At 40.3% G+C, this 23,605-nt stretch overlaps 2 protein-coding genes across 2 annotated transcripts; one reads left to right on the forward strand and one right to left on the reverse strand.

Moving 5' to 3' along the window:
- Window positions 1-583: 583 nt before the first annotated feature.
- aga (aspartylglucosaminidase) lies at window positions 584-11,656 on the forward strand. The gene is made up of 9 exons (XM_052064947.1): window positions 584-878; window positions 2,851-3,004; window positions 3,079-3,191; window positions 7,338-7,450; window positions 9,387-9,492; window positions 10,143-10,218; window positions 10,299-10,406; window positions 11,246-11,379; window positions 11,493-11,656. The coding sequence occupies exons 1-9, from the start codon at window positions 770-772 to the stop codon at window positions 11,591-11,593; spliced, it is 1,014 nt and encodes a 337-aa protein (XP_051920907.1). The 5' UTR covers window positions 584-769; the 3' UTR covers window positions 11,594-11,656.
- On the reverse strand, window positions 9,405-22,539 carry neil3 (nei-like DNA glycosylase 3). Its single transcript, XM_052064808.1, has 10 exons — window positions 22,346-22,539; window positions 22,064-22,176; window positions 21,198-21,338; window positions 20,600-20,813; window positions 19,663-19,737; window positions 19,022-19,188; window positions 16,517-16,668; window positions 15,377-15,614; window positions 12,995-13,169; window positions 9,405-12,033 (listed from the first exon to the last, which is right to left on the reverse strand). Exons 1-10 carry the CDS (start codon window positions 22,448-22,450, stop codon window positions 11,851-11,853), a joined length of 1,563 nt encoding a protein of 520 aa, XP_051920768.1. The 5' UTR covers window positions 22,451-22,539; the 3' UTR covers window positions 9,405-11,850.
- Window positions 22,540-23,605: the final 1,066 nt, after the last annotated feature.

The following is a 23,605-nucleotide window of genomic DNA, read 5'->3' on the forward strand; positions in this document are numbered from 1 at the left end:
GTGTCTGGGAAACTGGATTCAAAAGATGTGCTACACTTTGGATGTTTTTGGGAGAGACAGATGACGCCACACCCGGCACAACGCGACTGCACATGGTTTCAAAAATCTAGAAAGGCAATTCCCAGGCTGGGTCCTTCATTACATTCAGAGGTTCCTTCTCATGCAGCATGTGTGGATAGGAATAGGGATACTGTCTTGAGAAGTTTAATTCGAAAGAGCATATAAATCTTGTTTGCAACAAGTTTAGAATTTGTCTGAGGGTTATTAGAAAAAAATGCATATTAGTACATCCGTCTTTATATTACACTCTCTATTACACTCTGTTATATCAATATCTGACCGACAGTAATATTTTATGGGCCAGTACCCCCCCCCCCCCCCCCATATCTTCATAAAATTTTACTGCTGCAATAACGTTTTGATAACCATATTATTACGTAGTTTCATAGCTTTTTACGTTTTATTACCAAATAATAACGACTTTGTATTTTATTTTGAATATACAGATTGCATTATTCCCCTTTATTGTTCCGCAAAATATGGTATGAGCCAATATGAGCCGTAAGGCACTGTCCCTTTAAGAATCTCATGCCTGTCAAGAATCTACGTCATCAGGAAATCACGAATGGTTGTGCTCAGCGATAACAGAATTTGACACTTCATTATAGCGCAACATATTTATTTGAAATTGGAAGATGCATCTCACTGTATATCGGGTGAGCATGAAATGACGAACCGAAATAGTCGTGCGCGTTGATTTCAGGACAAAATGCCGACGTCGTTGATATTTTTCACTTTAATATGCCCGCTCGTATCTGGGAAAGCCTCACGACCATTGGTCATCAATACCTGGAACTTCAAAAATGCGACGGCGGCAGGTATGTTGTGGAATTTTTCTCTTTTTTTAAAATTTTATTTACGGAGGCACAATTCTGCAGTAGTTTCGAGTGTGACACACACGTGACCGGAAGAGTCGGACCACTCTTATGTCGAGTTCGCCATTTATGCGTACGTAGTTGCGAGGCAACATAAATATACACTTTTGTAGGCGGTTTGGTCCTGTCCTTCTCCTCAAATTTACTCTACAGATGTTTCAAGACGTCACATTGTCACTCGAAATCTTAAATTGGTATCTTGTGTAGAATTTAGAAGTGACAATTTGGAGTGCATTGGCAAACTCTGAAACAATCGAGAAGTATTGAGATAGTATTGTATTTCCTTCCTTGTTAGCACGAAGGAGGATTTGTTGGAACGGAAATCACACATACGCACGTTTGTAGTGGACATTTTACGGCAAAAAACTAAATAAATAATAAATAATAAATAATAAAAAAGAATTTTTGAGGGGTGAGATTTGATTCTGAATCAAATGCCGGTCTCCATGCTGTGTGTGTGTGTGTGTCTTGGGGTCTCTTCTTAGTGGACGCAGCTTGTTAATTTGTCAGCCTCGTGATGTTTCTGTACTCTGAAGTTTCTGTTAAAACATCATTATAGCACTGTGCATTGAGCAACAAGAAGTCTGAACCCATAAAGTGGCAATGGAAGACGTTGGCCACAGAGTTACACCATTTCTTCTTGTGACAGCAATTTGGCAACTGAGGATGTGACCCCGGAGTGGGTTAAAGTAGCTTTTGTACTGCTTGTATACAAATAGTTGTGCGCCTGGAGCACCTGCCCACCCATCATTTGGGCAAGAACACAAGCAAGATTTTTTTTTTTTGCCTATGTTAGAAAATATTTCTGGGAGAAAGCTGTTCTGATAAAGTATTTTTCACATAGACTGTTCATAACTTTAAAAAACAATCAAACAAACAAACAAAAAAGTAAATCTTACGAGAAAAAAATATGTAATGTGTGACTTAAACTTCTTTATTCAGAAAATATTTTGCAGGTGAAGTCTGCAAGCTAGCAACTTGAATTAGCCATATTCGAGCTATAGCGGGATGGCATCAGTTCGGGAAAACTGGAGTCAAATTCATTTGAAACAGTGCTATTCTTTCCTGTTTGAAAGGAAGCGCCTGTTCATCTCCTTGATTTCATGACATATACCAACAAAGTTTAGGCGCTTTGACTTTCCAGAGATCTTTTCACTATCAAAAGGTCTTGGTGTTGTAATCAATTGTCATTGATGTCCCAACTACAACGAGTGGCAGTTGCGAGGTGAGGTGTTAGCTAACTGTGGACATGTGATGTTGAATAACTGAAGCGACAAAGACTTGTAGATTTCCACACACTTATTTACTGGTCAAAAGCAAACAATGAACTCACTACTCAGCTTTACCACAGGTTACGTGAGAGCACAGCAGTCTGAGTACACCTGATTGAGTCCATGGCAAAAAAGTGTGGAAAAGTTCAAGGCAGGAAAAGTGACCTATTGACATGAATAATAAAGGTGCCGCCATGTGGCATGGTACCATATCGATGTAATGACTGTTACACTGCGCATATTATCTCAATCTGTGGATCTGCAACCGGCTCACGCTATTCCGTCCACCATTTTACCTCCATTGCTTAAATCCATACAATCAGTTGAATCCTTCAGGTATCTGGACATGAAATATGCTCCAAACTGGACACATCATAGAGAAGTGGGTTAATCACCCGTACCAAATTAAATTCTTTAAAAAAAAACAACAACAACAACAAAATTGAGTATATAAAATGAGACGTCAAAATCAAGCTTTCATCACTGCTTTTACAACCCGTCAGCACGTCTGCTGGAGGTGAAAGCACACCGCATTTGTCTGTTAATCAATTACAATTAATACAAGCTGGAAAACTGGACACTACTTCATCCAGCAACAACAATCAATGGATAAGTGTCACCTTGTGTTTGTGTCGCTGCTTCAGCGTGGGCGGTCCTGCAGTCCGGAGGCTCGGCATTGGATGCCGTGGAGACGGGGTGCAACCGCTGTCAAGAAGAGCAGTGCGACGGTAGCGTGGGCTATGGTGGTAACCCAGACGAGAGTGGTGAGACCACGTTGGATGCCATGATCATGAATGGGTAAAAAAAAAGAATAAATAAAAATATTCCAGAGGGTAAGGGGGAAAAATGACAACCGTTGTCTGCGTGAGCAGGAACACGATGGAGGTAGGCGCTGTGGCTGACCTGAGAAGGATTAAGAACGCCATTGGTGTAGCAAGAGCGGTGATGGAGCGCACGCAGCACACCATGCTGGTGGGAGAGTCAGGTATGATCAACACAGTGTGAAGTTTAACACCCTACACTGACTTTTGCGTTGAAAGCAATTGTCAACACTAACCCCACTTTAACCTGACTTTGAAACCCTCATCCAGGATTTGAAGTTCTAATTTCTTACCCTAACAACGACTTCACACACATTTGAAAACCGTCAATTGAATCCCGAACACTAATTGTCAACCCTAAACTTTACCTCAGATCCAAACCATAAACCCTAACCCAGTATGGAAACTCTAACCCTAACTTGAAACTGTAACCTGAAACCTTAACCCTTACTTGAAATCCTAATTTGAAAGTCTAGCCATTAATAATAAAATGAAAAAACAAAAATAATAATAATAATAGAGGAAAAACCTAACCTTGACTTGAAACCCTAACTCAAAACACTAACCCTGGCTTGAAAGGCTAATTTGAAAGCCTAAACATGACTCAAAAACAAATTCAAAAACCCTTATTTGAAACACTAATGCTGGATTGTAACATGATCTCAAACTTCAACTCGAAACATTAACCCTTGAGACTTGAAACCCTGTCCACAAAACACTAATTCAAAAACCATAAATTGAAACCCTAGAATGAAACCCTAATGATGAATTGAAATGCTTATGTGGAACCCTAAACCATACTGAGCACCGTAATTTCAAACCCTAACCATGATATGAAATCTTAATTCAGAACACCTCTTTTAAACACTCCCTGATTTGAGGTTGAATACGGTGCCATTCCTGTCCCAAAGTAACAATTGGAGAGGCATCAAATGATGTGTGTGCTCTGTTGTTGGTACAAATACACAGGGTAAGGTTGTGGCTTCTAATCCAGTTGTTACTCACAAGAAAAAGAAAACCAACCGCCTGAGCCCAACTCGTGACAAAGGCATGCTTTCATGTTGTTTACTTTCTGAGACTAATCACGTGTCAGCAGAAATGGAGTCCCATCAGACCAGGCAACGTTTTTTTCCCCAAATCTTCTGCTGTCAGATGCTTTCAAGATGTTAAACATCAGCCGAGTTATCAGATGTGATCGTCAATGTTCCACATCCTTGAGATGTTCTCATTCTGCATATATTCCACTTCCAAGGCAGTCTGGACATTTCTTCTTTGACCCCCTGCGATCGTTAAGGCATTATCTCCAGGAGAACTGCCACTAACAAGATATTTTCTGTTTGGATTGTCCACCCCCCCCCCCCCCCCCCCCGACAATTCAATTCTGTGAAGCCTCTCGTCTGTGTGGGGAAAATCCCCAAAGTGTCTCGGATTGTCCCGACGACAACCAGTCACTTCAATAGCATTGTGACACTCGATTTAAATTGGAGCATATTGTCATGGCCATGTCTGCAAGCCTCTGGAGTGACTGATTAGATGCCGCATTAACTCAGATAATGGCAGCGCACACCATTATCCAAAAGAAATACTGACAGTTCTCATTTCAGTAGTGAGGCACTCTTGTACAAACAGTAAAAAAAAAAACCTTCTGCATGCTTTGTATCGGGTAAAATGTGGTAGCAGCTGGTAGAAAAACTTGAAAAGCTGTTCGCGGGTTTGCTGAACACAAGCCTGGAGGAAAAAATCTGGGAAAGACAGATTGTCAAAAGTTTGGGATAGTTTCACAAAATGTGTAATGTGGATCAAAACAATATGTTGGCAATCGTAAACACAGTGTAATGTATCAACATTAGACAATTCAATATAACCTACTAATTGCGAAGAAAACAAATCCATGATATTCTTATTTATACATGAGCCATGGCCACAACTAACACCAGGTCAATACGCAGACTGGCTAACAGTAGTGATGGGAAAAAAGCTTCCAATTTTCTTGATGACTTTGTTGTATTTTTTGATTCCTCGATATAAGATAAAAAAACCTTTATTAGTCTTGCAATGGAGAAATTCCCAATTCACAGCAGCAAAATATAGGAGCTGCTGGAAAGGCAGCCTCTCTCGCAGCGCCATTTTGAAGTCAAATACTGCATGGCACTGTTGGTTTAAATAAAGGGGTATTAGAATATGCATGTCGGTGTGCTTTTAGCCCAGTGGTGACCAGAGCGTGCCATCGATAGGAGACAAAAATATAATTGGCTCCTGAAGCAAATTTGAAGCTTCATTTTCCCATCACTCGCGTACGGGCTAGTAATTTAACAGCCAGATAAGTCTCATTCGCTGACCCCCATGTCATTCACCAGACTGGGCCCCATGTGTAAAGCCATACAGTCCAACCTCAAGATGGCGACCCAAAGTGAACAAAAAATATTACCTGTGCCGCTCATCCACATCATTGAGTTTCATAATGCTAACTCAATTTTTATCCGATTAATCAATGTGGAAGTCAGAAAAATATTGTAAAAATATTCAATAGCAGTAGCCCTACATGCATTCTTAAATCGCTGCACAAATTAGCTTGTAACCATAAAACGCCATATGTTGGAAACCTAGTAAACCGATGGATGCTGAAATAAAAAATAAAATGTGTTATCTATATCTAGATTGCACTTAATTGAACAGTGTACATTGAAACTGTAACATTTATTTTGTGAATGCAAACACTTTGTTTTTCTTATTTTTTCTATCTTCCCACAATCTTGCTGCTGTAGACTGTAAATTTCCCCAGTGCGGGACAAATAAAGGTCATCTTATCTTATCTTGTGACCCCCAGGTACCCAAATTGTTAAATCATTATCCTCCATTTATAGCAAGACTTATCTTTTCACCAGCAAGAAATTATGCTGCATGTTTTGAAGAGGGTAAAAGTAGCACTATCTAGTGGAAAAACTGGAAAACCAGTAGTCCACATGGACATCTTAAAGCAGTGGTTCCCAACCACCAGGACCGGTACCGGGTCTTGGCCCGTTTGGGATCAGGCCACACAGAGACAGACCTGCGAGATGTGATTATTTCAAATTCTAAAGCCTAATTATTATTCCTGATTGTGCCATTTCTTAGCAGTTCAGAGTTATTTTATTTTACATTTGTTGTGCAGTAGAATAACACAGTTTGAAATAAATTAATGTTAAAATGTTGAATTACCGGTACTCTTTGTTGTCAGTAGCAGTGCTTTAAAGCTGGCAATTTAAGACGTTCTATAACTCGGTGGTGGCCTCGGCCATCCATTATGGCATTGTCTGCTGGTCAGGCATCATCTCAGCCCGGGACAGAAAGAGACTGGAGCGACTGGTCAGGAAGGCCAGTTCTGTCCTGGGTTGCTCCCTTGACACTCTGGAGGAGGTGGGCAACAGAAGGATGCTAACTAAGCTAAAAGCTATGATGGCCAGTCCCTCCCACCCCCTCCAGCCCGCCCTGACAGCACTTGGTAGCTCCTTCAGCCAGAGACTGTTACACCCGCGCTGCAAGAAGGAGAGATACCGACGCTCGTTCCTACCGACTGCTGTCAGGCTGATGAATAAAAAATAACAATCAAAATAATAATAATAATTAAATGATGTGAAGGAAAATCGTAAATAGTACTGCGATTTATCCATTTGTGTTCATATTGTATTTAATTGAAAGATGTTTGTTGTTTTTTTTTCTCTTTCTCCTTTCTTCTTTCTACATACATTCTTGCTGCTGGAGGCTGTAAATTTCCCCAGTTTGGGACGAATAAAGGATATCTTATCTTATCTTATCTTAATTTAAAACCAGTGAAAAATAATGGTTGCCCGTCCGCAAACAGCATGTACTTGTTTCAATCAGTCCATGACATAAAAAAAGGTTGGGGATCACTATCCTAAAGGATTGCTTTATTTCATGTTACAGTAACATGATTGTGGGAATAAAAATGGCAGAATCAACAGGACATGTTTTAAACACAAATACCCTCTGGCAAATTTCACCAGAAATGGTTTCGAGTGAAATTAATGGCACAATCTGTGCTTAGGACCTCATAAGCATTCATTGTCGTGCATTTGTGATGAAATTGGTGTTCAAAACAAACTGGGTGAAATGTATTTATAAACTAATTTAAAGCCACGTGAAGGCATCTATTGAGCACTCTGGTGTCATTCGACGCATGCTAACACCTGCTTGGACCATCGCTGGCTCCTCAGTCGCGATTACATTTGGCTACAAGAACAAATTAGGGCTGTAAAATTGGCCCTCATGTCAAAAAATTCTAAGAAGGCCATATGTTATGTTTCTTGCAGCGTCTGTGTTCGCAGAAAATATGGGTTTCATCGCAGAGGACCTGACCACCATCAAGTCGCTGGATATTTTCACGCAGTGGCTGAAGGGTAATTGCCAACCTAATTACCGAAAGGTGAGTGTGCCGGTATTTTGATTAGCATTGGCTCCAGGCGTGCTGCTAGGAAAAGATATTGGGCTGCGAGCTTGACTGGCATGCTAATAATGATGTCGTTCATGGAAAGACATGGCTTGTTCGGTTTAGAAGTGTTTCATTTATTTGTTTTATCCTGAATTTATACCTAAGAGCCCCAAGATAATCCTTAACTCTCTTATTACGATACAGGTCAAATCAACCAGTGTTAAAGTTTAATATACTGTATATATCTATATGTACATATACAATACAATACAATACAATACATGCTGATTTATATAGCGCTTTCACAACAGCGGCAGCTGTAACAAAGCGCTTTACAAAACAGTTAACATAAAGTAAAATAATAAACACAACACATAACATAAAACACGGACAGTCGTGCAGTCCTAACCACTTTTCCGTCACACGCTTTGTTGTTTGAAGCGGTTTGAGATGAAAGAGGAGAGAATCAAAGTGTCCTTTAACCAGTGGATCAGAGACGTCATGCTCAAAATGTGCACACGTCGGCTACAAGCTAAGTTTCAAAGTCAACAAGAAGCTGTAGCATCCATTGACGAAAAAAGAGATTGGTTCACTTCTCCTGTCCCATGGAAATCCATTTCAATTCCAAGCGGCAACTCACGGTTCCAAATACGCATCGGCGCTCTTCGCCAACGCTCCTCTCTCCTCATCCTCAACTTCAGCGGCCATCCATCCAGCCGCACCAACGGCAACTGTCCAACAGCGCTGACATAGCCACTGAACAAATCGGGGTTGTGAAAAATGCTGCCCATTACTGGCGCAAAAAACACAAGCGCCCCAGGTCTGTCCAGCACCGACAGTCAATGGCGCCGACATTCCTCCCAATCAAAATCTGTGCTGGTACAGGCGTGCTGCCGAGAAGGCGCAACCACCAAGCACAGATACTGCTCCTTTGACGAATGTCGTGGCCAAAAAGCGCTGAAAACAGTCCATATCAGGTCCACACAATGAAACAACAAACAACATGTGACAAAACAAAAGACAAAAACAGCAAAAAAGAACAAAAAAGAACAAAAAAGCAAGGCTCTTGAAGAGCACTTGCCGAAGGCTGCCTACTCGGGCGCCATCTTGGAAATAAATAAATAAATAAATAAATAAATAAATATTATATATATAATATAATATATATAATATATAATATAATATATGTATATATATAAATATATATATCTATATATACATATAGATATATATATTTGATAATCAAACACATGCTAACCAGTCAATATTTTTTCAATATATATCCATCCTCCATTGTCTGAACTGCTTGACTATATATTTCCTCACGAACTTAACAAACGTAGTTCAGCATTTTATCTCTATATCAGTATACATTTCAGTAGGTTTAAAAATTTAAGGGATTTTACTTTTGAGATTTTACAATGAACTAGAAACTAGAAAACCAATTTAAAGGGGAAAAAAAATTGAGTTTTTGTTGTTGGTGGTTTTAACATTGCGCAGCACTTTTATGATTTCAAATTATATTAATTTCCATCCAGAGTATCAACAGGATTAACAAAGCCAAATTGAAGACTCTTTCAGACTGCTTTCACCTTCAATTTATATGACAGATAAAAGCAGGTGATTTCCTTCTGCTTAGTGATGGAGCACTTAGGTGTAAATCCAAATTAGTATCAAACATACACAAATTTAATCAAGCAGCTGCAATAAAACCGAGAAGAGAGCAGCCAGCTTCGTGAAGTGTGTCACCGTGGACTGTTTTTACTTCAGTGAACTTTTCTTTGATCAGTTTTTCATTTATCAACATGAATGAGGCTTTTCAAACCTAATTGCTTTACTCATACATATAATAAAAATATAATCATGTTATTTTCTATTTTGCATAAAGAAAAAAAATCATATCCTCAGCTGTTTTTTTTTCCCCCTCCAGAATGTTTTTCCCAACCCATCCAAATCATGTCCTCCCTACAAGCCGCAAGTGAAGCTGGAACAGAAAAAGCAACTTCCTGCTGATATTCGCTCCCACGACACCATAGGTGGGTTTCTTAGGGATTTGCATGACATGAAGTATGATATTTCCAGATTGTTCTGAGGACCTAAAATGCACACCTTGCTTCCATATTACACAGTGGCAAGATCAAGCTTAACCACCGGACGTCACTGATTCCTACTCACTGCTCCTTTCTTCTTTTTTTGTTTTTTAACATTTCTTTGTTCAGGGTCCCAAACGTAACTATCCAAAATTCGCTCAGTAGGGCCCCAAAGGAAAGCATATTAACTGTAAATGTGGGTGGAATGGGCTATCGATACATATTACTGTATCTCATAAACCCAGGCACAAAATGTAACAGGAGCAGCCATTTTCGTTTGAAGCAGGCATTTTGGGCAAATTCCAGGGTTTGTAAAAAATCTTCTAGTGAATTTACCCATGCTTTTCAAGCGTCTGTATCGTGGTGAAAAATGTTAGTATTTTAGGAGTCCCACATATGTTTCCCCATAATTCACTTAGGGGTGCCCAGTTTGAAGTTCGAAAAATAGAACTCTGTACAGCAGTTACACACTCAACATGAAGTCAGCTATTTTGGGCGAAATCCAGGGCTTGCACTTTGGTAAACTCTTACTCCGGAATGTACCCAAATGATTGCAGCTTTAATTCCATTTGATTGATCTATTTATTATTTGCCAGGTATGATCGCATTTGATAAATATGGCCATGTGGCTGCGGGGACGTCCACCAATGGGCTCACTCATAAAGTTCCAGGGTATGTTAACTATTCTAACTGCAGTAGCAAATGTGAATGTTCAAACGGTATACTCAGACATTTTGTATCCCGATACACAGTCGAGTAGGGGACTCTCCTATAGTCGGGGCAGGAGCGTACGCTGACAGCTTGGCAGGAGCCGCCGCTGCAACTGGAAACGGGGACCTCATGATGCGCTTTCTGCCCAGGTAGCTTCCCTGTGTTTTTAGGTTGATTGTATAACAGTAAGAGTATTCAGGGGGCTGAGAGAAAAAAAGACTGCATTGGCCAAAACTGTCACGTGTGTACGTTTAGTTCAAGCTCCATTTGTTCTCCTATGATTCAGGCTTTTTCTCTCAAAATCTATTTTTCTCTCTTAAGATTATGTTTTGTTTTTATTTTAAAGGAAATGGCAACAATTTTGCAAGCTGTCAATCATTGCTGTACGATAATAACTATCCCAAAAATATTCAGAATGCAAATTTGCCCTTTTTAGTTTTTTAGTACTGCAAATTTTGGGGGGAGAGAAATAATGGTATTAATGTACAATTTTTTTTCCTCAAAAATACAGTTTCATTATCAAACGATTTCAACCTTTTGTCTAAAAGAAAATAACTTAATTCCCATAAGATTGACTGAACTATTTTTGCAGGACGAAATATATATATTTATATTTTTCTTATATATAATTTTTGTTCCCAAAATGGGAAAAAAACTCGTTATGACTTGACTGAAAACTATGATTACTGTCAAAAGATTACAACAGTTTTTTCTTAATTTACCACTGTCTATCTTAAAAGGATTCTGTTCTTGTAGAAATAACTTTACGTAACGGGAATTGCTTTGCTCAAAAATACAGTTTTACCCTCGAAATTACAAAACATTAACCTAGGAGTCATTCCATTAATTTGTCCTATGTAGAGTGTTAGCGCAGATTCCGCCTTGAGGGACAGCAATGCACCCCGAGCTTACTGCGACAGCACGGTTAGTAGCCTTGACAAGCCCTCGTTAGTTGGCCTGACACGATCCAATGCCACACTGCCGACAGTTACTTGGCGGTTGAGCTGATGAGGACCGGGATGGATCCCTCGGCAGCCTGCAAGATGGCCATTTCCAGGATTAAGAGGCATTACGCTGACTTTTTTGGGGCGATCATATGTGCTAACTCGACAGGCCATTATGGTGAGTTTTTGGATTCACATACACACATGGATGCCAAACATGATTATTACTTATCTGAGAGACAATGTCCGGGACATCAAAACCAATCATTTGCTTTTGCTCTGTTTAAAAAGGTGCAGCTTGTAACAAGGTGGATGGATTTTTGCAGTTTCACTACATGGTGTCAAACGGGGAGTCCAACGCACCACTTCTCAAGTCAGTAGACTGTTTTTAAATTTTTTTTTTTAATCAAAGATTTTGGAAAGATATTGACAGCATTAAAATAATAACTCAGGTATGGCTTTGTTTTAGTGTCTTTAATATATATTTATACATAAAATCTTTATAACTCATAATAGAGAGATGAAATATCCACAATGCACACCCATGATTGACAGGAATAAGTTAAATGCAGTATTATCCATAGATTCCATTTTTAAAGTCAATGTGGGGTTTTTGTCATTCAAACCTAATTTTGGTACTAAATTGACACTAAGAGCCTGGCAGGATAGAAACGCCAGGTCCACCCTCCACCCACTGGAAATAATTGCACTGTTTACCCTTTCGGAAGCCGCAAGTGTAGAAATTGCGGCCGTTGTTGGGGCCCAGCTTGAGCACAGTCCTCATCACGCACCGTTTTTCATGGTGACAGGAGGGAAAATGTAAGTCAGCCCACTAGAAAACCAAAATACAGGGAGATATTATCAAAAATGTCATTTTTAATGGCTTGTATACAAATAACTTGTATTGTCTGCCCAGCCATCAAGTGTGAAATTAAACAAAAGCGTGTCAGTGAGCGGGCTAGTCTGAATTGTGATGTCACACTTTTTAGATAAAAAGTAACTGTCATAAAATGTCTTTATCCAGGGTTCCTACAGGTTTCTTCAAATTCCATTTATGACTTCAAGACCTATATAAGACACATTCACCAAAAAAAAAAGGCTTTTGATGGCAAATATATTTTCTGCACCTTTGAACTGATAAAAATCAATTTTGAACGAAAGAGAAACAATTATTTCAGTGAGTGCATGCAAATGTATGTCTGCATGTGTAAGTGCACTGCACGCACGTTTTACACTGCAATCTGGTTTCACTTCGCTCGCTTTTGCGTAGACGCTTTCGCTGTGGTGTGGCATTTGCATGAAGCGGACAATGTTTATGCACACGGAACCTCTTTGGATGGCTGCTTCTTACTGTTGTGCAGACCTCGTCATGGTGGAAGATTATTTCGCCAAAAAGCCGTTAATTGTTTTGATTTCTTCATTGCTACCGGTTTGAATGCACTCACGACTAACTACACACTACTACACAATACGTGACATGCATTCCTCGCACTCTACTTCTATTTGCTCTGCAGCATGATCCTGGCTGATCACTTAACACACACTGCCACCTGCTGGACAGATTTTAAATGATTTAGAATAAAGACAAGGGGAGCAATACAAGGGGTTTTCGAGACAAATTCATACATCACGGGGAGTGAATGAATTAATCTTTCAGTATTGCCATTAATGTGACATCCCAAAATTTTACACCTAAAATTACTTTCAGAAAATGTGATTTCTTACAAGAAAGTCTGATTTCTTGAGGAAAAAAAGCTGCATCAGCAAAATCTGCAGTGTGAGAGATTTCTCACCTCAAAGAAGTTGCACTTTCCCTCCCGGGGCAGTGAACAGGTGTAAAACAGCCGTCCTTTATTCTCACCGTCCTTGTGGACCACTCGCAGGAGAGCTAGGCGACCATGGGACGCACACAAGGGGGGGATGGATGGGCTGGATTGGCCACGTTCCATCTCTGCAGTTGTGTGTGCACTAAACAGAGGAGACAACAGCTATAAAACAAGAAAATAAACCAATTTGGTTCTTGTAAAATGGCGTCTTTTTACTCAATATATTGTGATTTTTTTTCTCTCAAAATTGTGAATTGGTTTCTCCAGGAAAATACAACTTCATTTCTTAAATTAAAAGATTTTTATTAAAATACAGTGGACTCCCATATACTCATTGTTTGGCACCCGCAATTTTCCCCCCTAATATTTTTAAATACAGTAATCCCTTGTTTATCGCGGTTAATGGGGACCAAAACCACCCGCGATAAAACGAAAATCCGCGAAGTAGCATCCAATTAACATAAACGGGTAAAAAAATATATATATATTTAAAGTCCGCAAACGGTCCGCAAGAAGCTGAAAAACAACGCGTCACATAAAGCAACATATACAGTACTGTACTCCATGTATATGTAAAAAATAAAATAAAATGTATATATTTTTTAATGTTTGAAAAAATCCGCGATGCACTGAACCCGCGATAAACGAACCACAAAGTAGCGAGGGATCCCTGTATATTTTTTTTACAATTTTTGGGGTGAGCCAACAAATTGATTTTTTTCTTTTTTTTTTTACAGAAAGTACTTAATGACAGCATATCTTCGCTTTTAAAAAAAATAGGGTGTTAAAAATGTTTAATTTCCTTTTTTCCCCCTGCTTCATTGCAATTATAATGGTCACCAATTATTTGCTGATTTTTGATATTTGCATGGCAGCTTGGTTTCTATCCTTCACGGATTGTGAGGGTCTACTGCAGGGGTGCCCAAACTTTTTGGACCGAAGATCTACTTTTCGATCAACTAACCTCCCGGTTCTACCCTTAGCGCGCGCGCACACACGCACGCGCGCGCGCACACACGCACGCGCGCGCGCGCGCACACGCGCACGCGCACGCACGCACACACACACACACACACACACACACACACACACACACACACACACACACACACACACACACACACACACACACACACACACACACACACACACACACACACACACACACACACACACACACACACACGCGCCATGATGAGAAACAGCCTGAAACTGAGGCATGTGATGCACTTTTGCAGTCTGTTAACTACTGTAGCTCACACGTACCGTTTTAAAGTGCTTCCCTAAGCCCTCCTATTCTTTGCCTGTGCCCTCGGTGAATTGTACACGAAGCAAACTCTGAATGAGAAAAATGACGAGCGCAACAGCTCTGATCACAAGCTGCAATTACAGACTGCTGAGCGCTAACAACTTCCAGTGACGTAATCACGCGCCACCGTAAATTCAAGATTTACCTGCTCTATTTTATTTTTACATTTTTTTTTGTGAAAATGAGACTGATAGGATGATTAGGGCGCAGCATACATTAACACAAAAAAAATATTACTAACATGTACAAAGACACATAAATGGGTGTTTGTGTTTTTTCTCCTCGACACGCCTCGGATCTACTTGGGACCCGTCATAGATCTACAGGTAGATCAGGATCGACTTACAGGGCACCCCTGGTCTACGGTGTAATTTTATTCTTGTAATTGGGTGATATTTTTTTTTTTTGTTTTACAATTTTCCTAAAATGGCACTTTTATCTTGAAAATATATATCTATATTATTCAAGTAATATTACAACTTTAGTCTTGTAAAATTACATCTTTTTACTTGTGAGATTATGCCATGTTTAAAAAAAACAAAAAAAGACTGTGTATTATTATGACAATTTTAATACGTTTACGACCCTAGTGAGGATATGTGGTCCAGAAAGTGAATGGACACTAAATTTTTTTTCTCCCTCCCCAAAAAAAGTCTTTAAATGGGAGATATTTGCTTGGAGTCTTTTTATGTAAAAAAAATAAATAAATAAAACTTCTTATTCTGACTTCCTAAACTTTTCTGCAGCCCCAAAAAGTGATTTTGGTCTTGTAATTTCTGATTAACCGTCTCAATTGTAACATTTTTAATAAGAGAAGAAAAATCTTATTCTGTCAAATTTTATTCTCGGAATATTGCAACTTTTATGCTTGTGTGTGATGCACACAGGAGGGACCGGCGAGACTGTGATGTGTGGCTAGTGTTGTCTGCGCCCTAAAAGAGGAGCTGTCTTGTTAAGGTGGAAATGACCTGAAAACAAAACTTGAGTACCCTCTGGCTAGGGAAGCTTTTATTATTGTTATTCATGAGCGAGTCACTCACCCCATCTTGTTAGAGGGACCAGCATCAATTCTCATTTTCTTGCATGGCTGACTGGATGAGGCCGGCGTTCTCCCACGAGACAGCTCAGGCGCCTTGCTCAAGTCGGAGAAAAGCAAGGTGGATGTCCCGAAAGCAGAGCGCCAGTTCAGTTTGCGCTCCTCTTGGGGTTTTGTGAAGGCAGTGCAGGGATACCGCACCAGATCTGTGGAGGAGGGCGCAGAGGTGCCCTCTTTGTGGACTGCGGAGGAAGTGATAAAGAGACATTTCATGATTATTCTGAGGCTCCACTCATAAAACATAGCTTGTTAAATGCACGCTTTTAGAACATAAACAATACTGTCGACCACTTTTATGTACTCCTGCAAGTCCAGTTCACCTCACAATTGCCTCTTCTGGGCAATTTCAATGCATTTGAACATGAAACAAAAAAATGCTGTAAAAATGTTATATCCCCATTATATAGGGAGCAAAATGATCACAACAGCGATTGGGCTAATTGGCGTGGTATAAGGCAAAGCATAAGGTACAGGAATGTAAAACGAATGCCACATAAAGAACATTTTAACAATATAAAAGTAATAGTTGGAAAAATACACAAATACTGCAAAAACAAATACAGTACACAAGTATTTGGGGAAAATTCAGACCCCCCCAGCCCCCAATAAATAAACACATGCAAAGATCAGAAAGGGGGCAAATATTTTTTTTCATGGCACTGTATATGTGAAGTACAGGTACCTTGCTTCAGATTCCTGGAAAGAACCTGAAGGAAAAAAAAACTCCCCAAAATGACTAAAATGCCCCTCAAATGGGGGCATTGATTGTTGCTTGCTCTCCCAGAGAAAAAAAAGTCACTTTGATCCCTGTAAGTGCTTTGAAAAATGGATGCATGGACATCAGGTAGGACATAACTTTTTTTTCAAGAACCGCCGCTTCCTTGTTCATCAGTCAGAAGTCTTCTTTAATTGGCTACATTCCGTTAATGTCACAATTTGCGCAGTCAAATGGTTCAAGTTAAGAATACTCTGCTTTTCCCGCACACGCAAAGATTTTTCGTCAAATGGGCACGTTCAATATTTGAAAAGGAAGTGAGGTTAAAACTTTTGAATTTTTGAATCGGCCACAGTCAATTAGTTTTACCCGGAGCTCTGGGCGTGAGGCAGGCGTCACAGCTTTTGGCAGCAGACTGGTTGAGGAGGGTGCATAGGTGACACGCCCAGTCCTCTTCCTCCCTCTTTGCCACATTCTCATTGGCTGCTCCCCCACTGCTTGCCCAGGCAATCAGGGTGTTCCTGACAGGAAACATGAAAAATGGAACAAAATAAAACTTTTAAACAGCTTTCAAATACTTATTTTATTTTGTTCTATTTATTTACTTCAGCTATTCTAAGAATAATGACCACATACTATTTAATACTATGAAAAAGACATATCAAAAAGAATAATTTAATAAAAACTATGTAATATGTTCATAATAGAAACATTTTCAGAAAATAATGTGAAATTCACAGATGTAAAAGGGGCAGAAAAAGAAAAATATTTGTTCTTAAAAAACATTGCCCCCCCCCCCAAAAAAAAACGGACATCTGTGGTCATTAATTGTGTTTTTGTGATGTGGATGGCACAGGCTGTGTCCTCCGAAGGCCGCATTTTATACCGCATGACATGACTTTCAGCACAACTCGACAACACGTGGTTCCAAAATTATAGAAAGGCAATTCGGATTGGTCCTCCTCATGTAGCCTCCATGGACCACATAAATTACCGAATTTGGAAACCACGTGCAGTTCAGTCACGCTGGAAGTGATGTCATGGGGCAGAAAATGCGGCCTTCTAAGGACCATCCATCCATCCATTTTCTAATGTGCTTATCCTCACGAGGGTCGCGGGCATGTTGGAGCCTATCCCAGCTGTCTTCGGGCAGTAGGTACGGTACACCCTGAACTGGCAGCCAACCGCAGGGCACACAGATAAACAACCATTCACGCTCACAATCACACCGACGGACAATTTAGTGTTGCATTCGCCTGCCATGCATGTTTTTCGTAATGTGGGAGTAAACCAGAAGTACACGGAGAAAACCCACACAGGCACAGGGAGAACATGCAAACTCCACATAGGAAGGCCGCAGCTGGAATCAAACCCTGGATCTCTGCACTGTGAGGCGGACGTGCTAACCAGTCAACACCATTTGCACGGCTGTCTTTCCTTTTTAGTGCATCATCTTGGGGATTATCACCATAGCTAGTGTGAATTCATTCATTTAGCCACTATGATTTGTGTGTTCTAGGCCATAGCCATCTTTGATTCATTCATTTTGTCACTTTATTCATGTGTTGCACTAATGTAGTTTGGATTCAGGAGTGTTAACTCCATTTTGAGGTGTAGTGTAGTGATGGGTAGATGAGGCCTTGTGAGGTATTCTGTCACATTGGGTAAACTGTATTGATACTGTGTTGGCATGGAGCTGTGTCACACTGTTGCTCCACAGGGGACCTGCTGAATCTTTGCATCGCAATCACCCTATATGCAATATTGTTTAGTTATCCTTGTATTCTAATTTGTATTAGCCTATTTCTATTATTAAATCCAAGTTTACCATTTTTGAAATATACAGTCAATAAATAACGTGAACATTACTGTTAAAATACGAGCACAACAATCATGAAAATTACTCCAAAATATTTTTTAAGATACCAACCCACTCCACCACCCGAAAATGTTACAAAAACCGCAGGAGGAAGCCAACAAAACATTTGCACTTGTAGCAGCTGGTGAGGCAACACCAGTAGCAGGCGGTGTGCATTTGAATGCGGTGCCGTGACATAAATCTCCACTATGTTTGACAAGAAGGCCGCCGATCATCGTGTAGATGGAAGGAGGGATGGATGAAGTATGTAGTCATGCTGCCAACTGCAAACTTCCCTCGCAGATTGATCTGTCAGCTGTGTAATGTGTTTGAAGGGCTTTCGGCGGGGAGCCGTCGCTAAGCCTCACTCAAACACCAGCCAGGCGGTGTTGAGCCCGTGCTCTATCTGGCAAACATGCACTGAACATGCGCATCCGTGGCACCCGAAACACTCCCCGCTCCCTGCCAAGCCCATCTGCCTGCAAAAGATTGCCTCTCAGAGCTGAAACCCTCGAACAGAAAAGCTTAATGAAGGCAAAATATACAGTATATATAAAAATGTAGTTGTAAAATGTAAGTTATGTACGAAAAGCATGCATTTCAAGCACGTGAGGCACCACTGCCATCTACTGGCACATCACAGATTGCATCAGACCCTCCTCTCTGACGAAAAAAAAAAAAAGACAGTCCTTGGTTGGCAGGACTGAGTGCGTCTTGTGGAATGAAAAAGGTAAACCAAACTAACTACACTGTGTTCCAAATTACTAAGCATATTAAGGTTAAATTTAATAAATATTTTGAGTTTCATATGGCCGCCATCATCCGGACCTCAACTTTATTGAGAACTTTAGGGGTATCCTTAAAAGGAAGCTCTACGAGGGAAGAAGGCATTGTGCCACTAAACAAGAGCTATGGGAGGCAAAAACAAGTTCTACTAAGAAAATCATTGTTCTTCACCAAACAACACATATGCCAGCCACTTCATTAGGGACACAAGCACCCTGTTGTGCTCCCACCTGATGTGGATGCTGCCGGTGTTACGCCCTTGACAGCGGTCACAGAAGTACGTCATCCTCGCGTTGTCACCAAGACGACAGACAGTGACAGTGCCGGAGCAGCGGCCGCACCAGGAACGCTTGTAGACTTTGTAGTGTGTGCATAGCGCAGTTCCAGACTTGCGACACTGGCAGAGAGAGAGTGTGAGTGAGTGTTTAAAGGTGCCAGGTGAAGCCATTAGTATGTGCAAGTAATATGGACAGCACAAGTGAAAATGTCAACTGCAAACAAGCTATCAGTAGCCTACTGAAATTATCACTCCACAAATGTTGTAAAAAATATTCTAGAGAATGTTACAGTGTTCTAAAACTGTAACATTTATACTGGTACTAACTCTTCATTATAAATTTGGGGTTTAGGATTATCACTCCACAGTATAGGAGTATTAGGATGGAAAATACACAAAAAATATTAGCTAAAAATACATACATTTTAGGCATTTGTGTATTTGTATTTTTCAATAATCTAAAAATATGAAACAAAAAACTATTAGACAGAATGTACAAATCCTGGTAACATACTGTATCGGAAAAAAGTAACAAAAAAAAGGCACAAAATGAAAAAAAAATCCTTAAAAATGCAACCACAGCAAACATCTCACCTTGTAAAAGAGAAGACTGAAATCGCGCGTCATCTTTACCAAATGGTGAAGCTGCTCGTCTGACAGCTGCTCCACCTTAGGAAGGCACAACTGCAGTGAGTAATCATTATGCTTAAAATTAAAAAGAAAAAAAAAATCTCAGACTTACAGTAGTCAATCTAGAACAAACACAGTAGGTGCACAAACCAGTCATCCTTTTTTTTGGGCCTTACTCCTCATTAGGGTTACAGACAAGCACAGTACACCTTAGACTGGTCACCTGCCAATCACAAGGCAGGTGCCACATGTCCGGGTCCTATACAAACAGTTGTAAATCTAAAGAGATTTTTTTTCCTTACAATTACTTTCATTGTTTATTCTTTACACTGTCTCAGTATTCGTAAATTATTGCACTAGCCTAAAATACAGTATGTTCATATCGTTTCCTGTCTGACAAGAACGCCTCGAGCATTTTCCCAAATTAATTGGAACAACGAAGTCCTGATTTTTTTTTTTCATTCAAACTTTTGCCATATTACCTGTTGAATTTTGTTGTCAGATATTTTGGATGGATGGATGTTTTCTTAAGATTAATGAGAAATACAGTACATTCTATGCATTGTGAGTGTAGTGGGAAAATTATATATAAATATATATTTTTAATATAAGGACATTTTAAGTGACCCCCCAAACTTTGGAACATAATGTATGTCTCCTTTAGTGAAAGTTTTTTATTTTTGTTTTTTTTTTGTTTTGTAAATCAGATCAAATCACCAAATTATCTTATTTCTTTTGCCGTACTGCATTACTTTCTATGTCTTCGTCTCATTTTACGCCCTCACTGCAACACATGACTCAATAAAACACCAGAAAGTTATGCAGAGTGGGATGTCTCTGTTTGTCTCACTTCACCCCCTCACCACACCATTTTCAGCTGCACACCATCCATTAACTGTACCTTCACAGCCGGGTGTAGGCCCGCGTCGAAAAGAGCTTCGTTTTTAATGATGTTGCCCACCCCCGGCATGACGGCCTGGTCGAGAAGGACGTCACAGAGCATCCTGCCACGATGGCATCTTGCTGCCTCAGCTGAGCGTGAGGGGATGAATGCCGGAGAACAAACATCCAGGGACTGAAGGCCTCGCACACGCTGATTACAGTCGTCACTCAACCTGTGAGAACACAAACACCCACATATACATGAGTAAACGTGGGTTGCACACTGGACACTCACCTACATACATGCAGTAAAGCACAGAATGCATGCACACACTGACATACACGAGTCTATACACAAACAAAACACTCGCGCATACGTATAAAAACTTACAGGAATGCACATGTACAGTACATAACCCGTTAACTGCCTGCATCAGCAGCGTGCATGGGTAACTACGTGTGTGTACACACCGATGGCATTACATGTCTACAAATGGAGTGCTTCTTAACACAACTACAACCTGCAGCCAAATCATGTGGGACACATTCAGTGGATGGGGCTTACAACCCTCAAGGTGAACTTCTGTTACCTCAATCCAGTATTATTTTGGGTTTACCTCAATTCCACTGTGCTGTCGAAGAAGCGTACAATGTCGTTGGCCAGGTGGATTTCAAGCACAGGGACGGAGCCTCTGCCACCGCCATGTTTCCTCTCTGGGGTGTTGATTCGCATAGAGCCGTTCATGCCAAAGTGTACTCTAGTAGAGGATTCACAATATTATTAAGAGTATGAGAAAATACCTATCAGGTAATGTTAGTACAGGGAAGCAGTTTTTTTTCAGAAGGGATGCCACGATGTTGGTGAGTGTCAATCAAAAATGGGCGTTATTTTCTTTGCAGAGGCAGCTATTTGTTTGATAAAGCTCTTGTATTGGATAATATTCGATAATCTAACTGTATCAGTTCCACCCAGGTGAACCCAGGTAAGTTGGTCTTACCAAAGATAGCTAAACCCATCTAACTTAATCAATGCATATAAAAGGGCTTAAAAGCAGGACTGACTCCTTGAAATTAAGGTCGTGATGTGGTCGAATGTTCCGTCTCCTGCTGTAAATGCGTTACAGCGGGCGAGGGATGAGGTGAGTTTCGACCAGGACTTTCCTGATAGTTCGATAGGTAAGTGGATCTAACAAATGGCATACGTCTATATTTATCATTGAACCACAATCAAAATCACTCAATCTATCAAATGAAAACAATCAAAAATGAAACAGTAACAAGCATTTTGTGCGTGAAAGAAGTGGTTATAATAGATATTTGCGTAAAAATGTAAGGAGTCAAGGTATTCAATGTAGGCTCAAAAATAACTCCTCCAAATGTCAACTTCAGTAAGGTAATGAAGTACTTGATGCCTGGAACACAGTGACAAATGAAAGAGACATGAATGATTTGAAACCTTGGTAGACATTCTGCAACTTCTCACCTCAACGCGTTAGGGCCAAAATACAAGAATAGCTCTTTCCCCAGGGTATCGACACCGGTGTATTGACAGCCTTTCAGCCTTTGGATGGCGTTGTTTCTTTCCTGCTCAACTCCCTGCAAGCATACGAACGTCACTATGTATTGGAGATATACAAGTTATTGTCGAGTCGCAAAAATCATTACCAGACGACTACTCCAGTAGCTTTTGTTTTCTACGTATACTTGCTGAGCTACCTTGACAAACCATACTTTGCGTTGGGATGTTTTTTTACGGACAAAATACCTTCGTTGTGAACATACTGCCCCGCATCTCTTTCACTCGTTGTCCTTTCTGGATCCTCAAACGTATCTTCTCGCCGTTTAATGTACACCCAGGACCTTCAACCATTTTCAAACTTAAACGCTAATCGCTGGCAAGCACTATCGCACTTCAACTGTTGTCGCCGTCCCCGCCATTTATTCAGTTTGACGCATGCGCAGTGGGGCGTCTCATGTCAACTGAAGCCTGAGGGTAGCCATCTTACGTTGCCAAAGTTTTGATAGAAAACACTGTTCTAATTGTGTGTTTCAGAATAACGAGAGGGTATCAAAGAAATAACTTTAAAGTTGCATTGACAATTCTTACTATATTTCCTCAGTATGGTTAATTGTGCCCCCGAGAAAGAGGATTGTTGGAATCCTACAAATGGTTAAGAAAGGTGCATGGATGTAACCTTTAACCCTCCTTTAACATAGGTTACTCCTGCCAACATTTAAAGCAACAGGAAACCAACGTAGCTGAGAGACTACGTGAGACGCTCGACTAGCACGCTCAATTAAGGCTTTAAAATAGTGTTAAAAACACCAACTGAAAAATAGTGTAAGCTTATGTTATACTAGCTGGTTCGCCGCCCTCCGGGCGGCTCATCAGCTAGTTCCTGCGGAAGGCTGGTAAGGTGGCCCTTCGGCCCACAAAAGTGTTGTTGCTTGGTTCAACTTTTTGTTCATCTTCATTGCTTATCGCGAAAATAAAGAGATGTTTAGCTCTACTAAATAACTAACAATTTCATTGCAATGCTTGTGGGTAGACAACATTTTTTCGCCAAGATGCCCGCGCGATCGTAGTGAGCCACTGCCTGAGCGGCGCAGTGGCGGCGCGCAGCGGCGCGGTGAAGTAGGTACGTTTTGAAAAGGGACACGGAAGGACAGACCGCGTGCGGGACGACGCGCAATATATATATAGATTATGTAAATTATATTATATATAAATTACGTAAATTTCCCCAGTGTGGGACGAATAAAGGATATCTTATCTTATCTTATTAATTATCATTTCATGTTAAGCAGACCTAAATCATATTCTTACAATAGTGATACGGTAACACGTTTTTTTTTCCTTTCCTTTTTTGAGCACAGATGGATGGTCAATTAGGTCAAGCAACGAATGTTGAAATGAAAAGTAAAGGTGTGTTTCAAAATAAACAGAAATAAACACCTTGCCATAATTTATTAGAGAGTAGGTAATTTCAAAATCAATGAAAACCATAATCAGTGATCCTTTCAC

This window comes from Hippocampus zosterae, chromosome 1, assembly GCF_025434085.1.
Source record: "Hippocampus zosterae strain Florida chromosome 1, ASM2543408v3, whole genome shotgun sequence".
NCBI classification, from domain to species: Eukaryota; Metazoa; Chordata; class Actinopteri; order Syngnathiformes; family Syngnathidae; genus Hippocampus; species Hippocampus zosterae.

Coding starts and splice junctions, on each gene's coding strand:
- neil3 (XM_052064808.1), bottom strand. CDS start 22,450: ATGGTTGAAGGTCCTGGGTGTACATTAAACGGCGAGAAGATACGTTTG. Junction 15,615..16,516: donor CCTCACGCCCAGAGCTCCGG/GTAAAACTAATT, acceptor CTTCCTCCGCAG/TCCACAAAGAGGGCACCTCT. Junction 13,170..15,376: donor GGTCCCTCTAACAAGATGGG/GTGAGTGACTCG, acceptor TCCTCTGTTTAG/TGCACACACAACTGCAGAGA.
- aga (XM_052064947.1), top strand. CDS start 770: ATGCCGACGTCGTTGATATTTTTCACTTTAATATGCCCGCTCGTATCT. Junction 3,192..7,337: donor CATGCTGGTGGGAGAGTCAG/GTATGATCAACA, acceptor TGTTTCTTGCAG/CGTCTGTGTTCGCAGAAAAT. Junction 11,380..11,492: donor TAACTCGACAGGCCATTATG/GTGAGTTTTTGG, acceptor CTGTTTAAAAAG/GTGCAGCTTGTAACAAGGTG.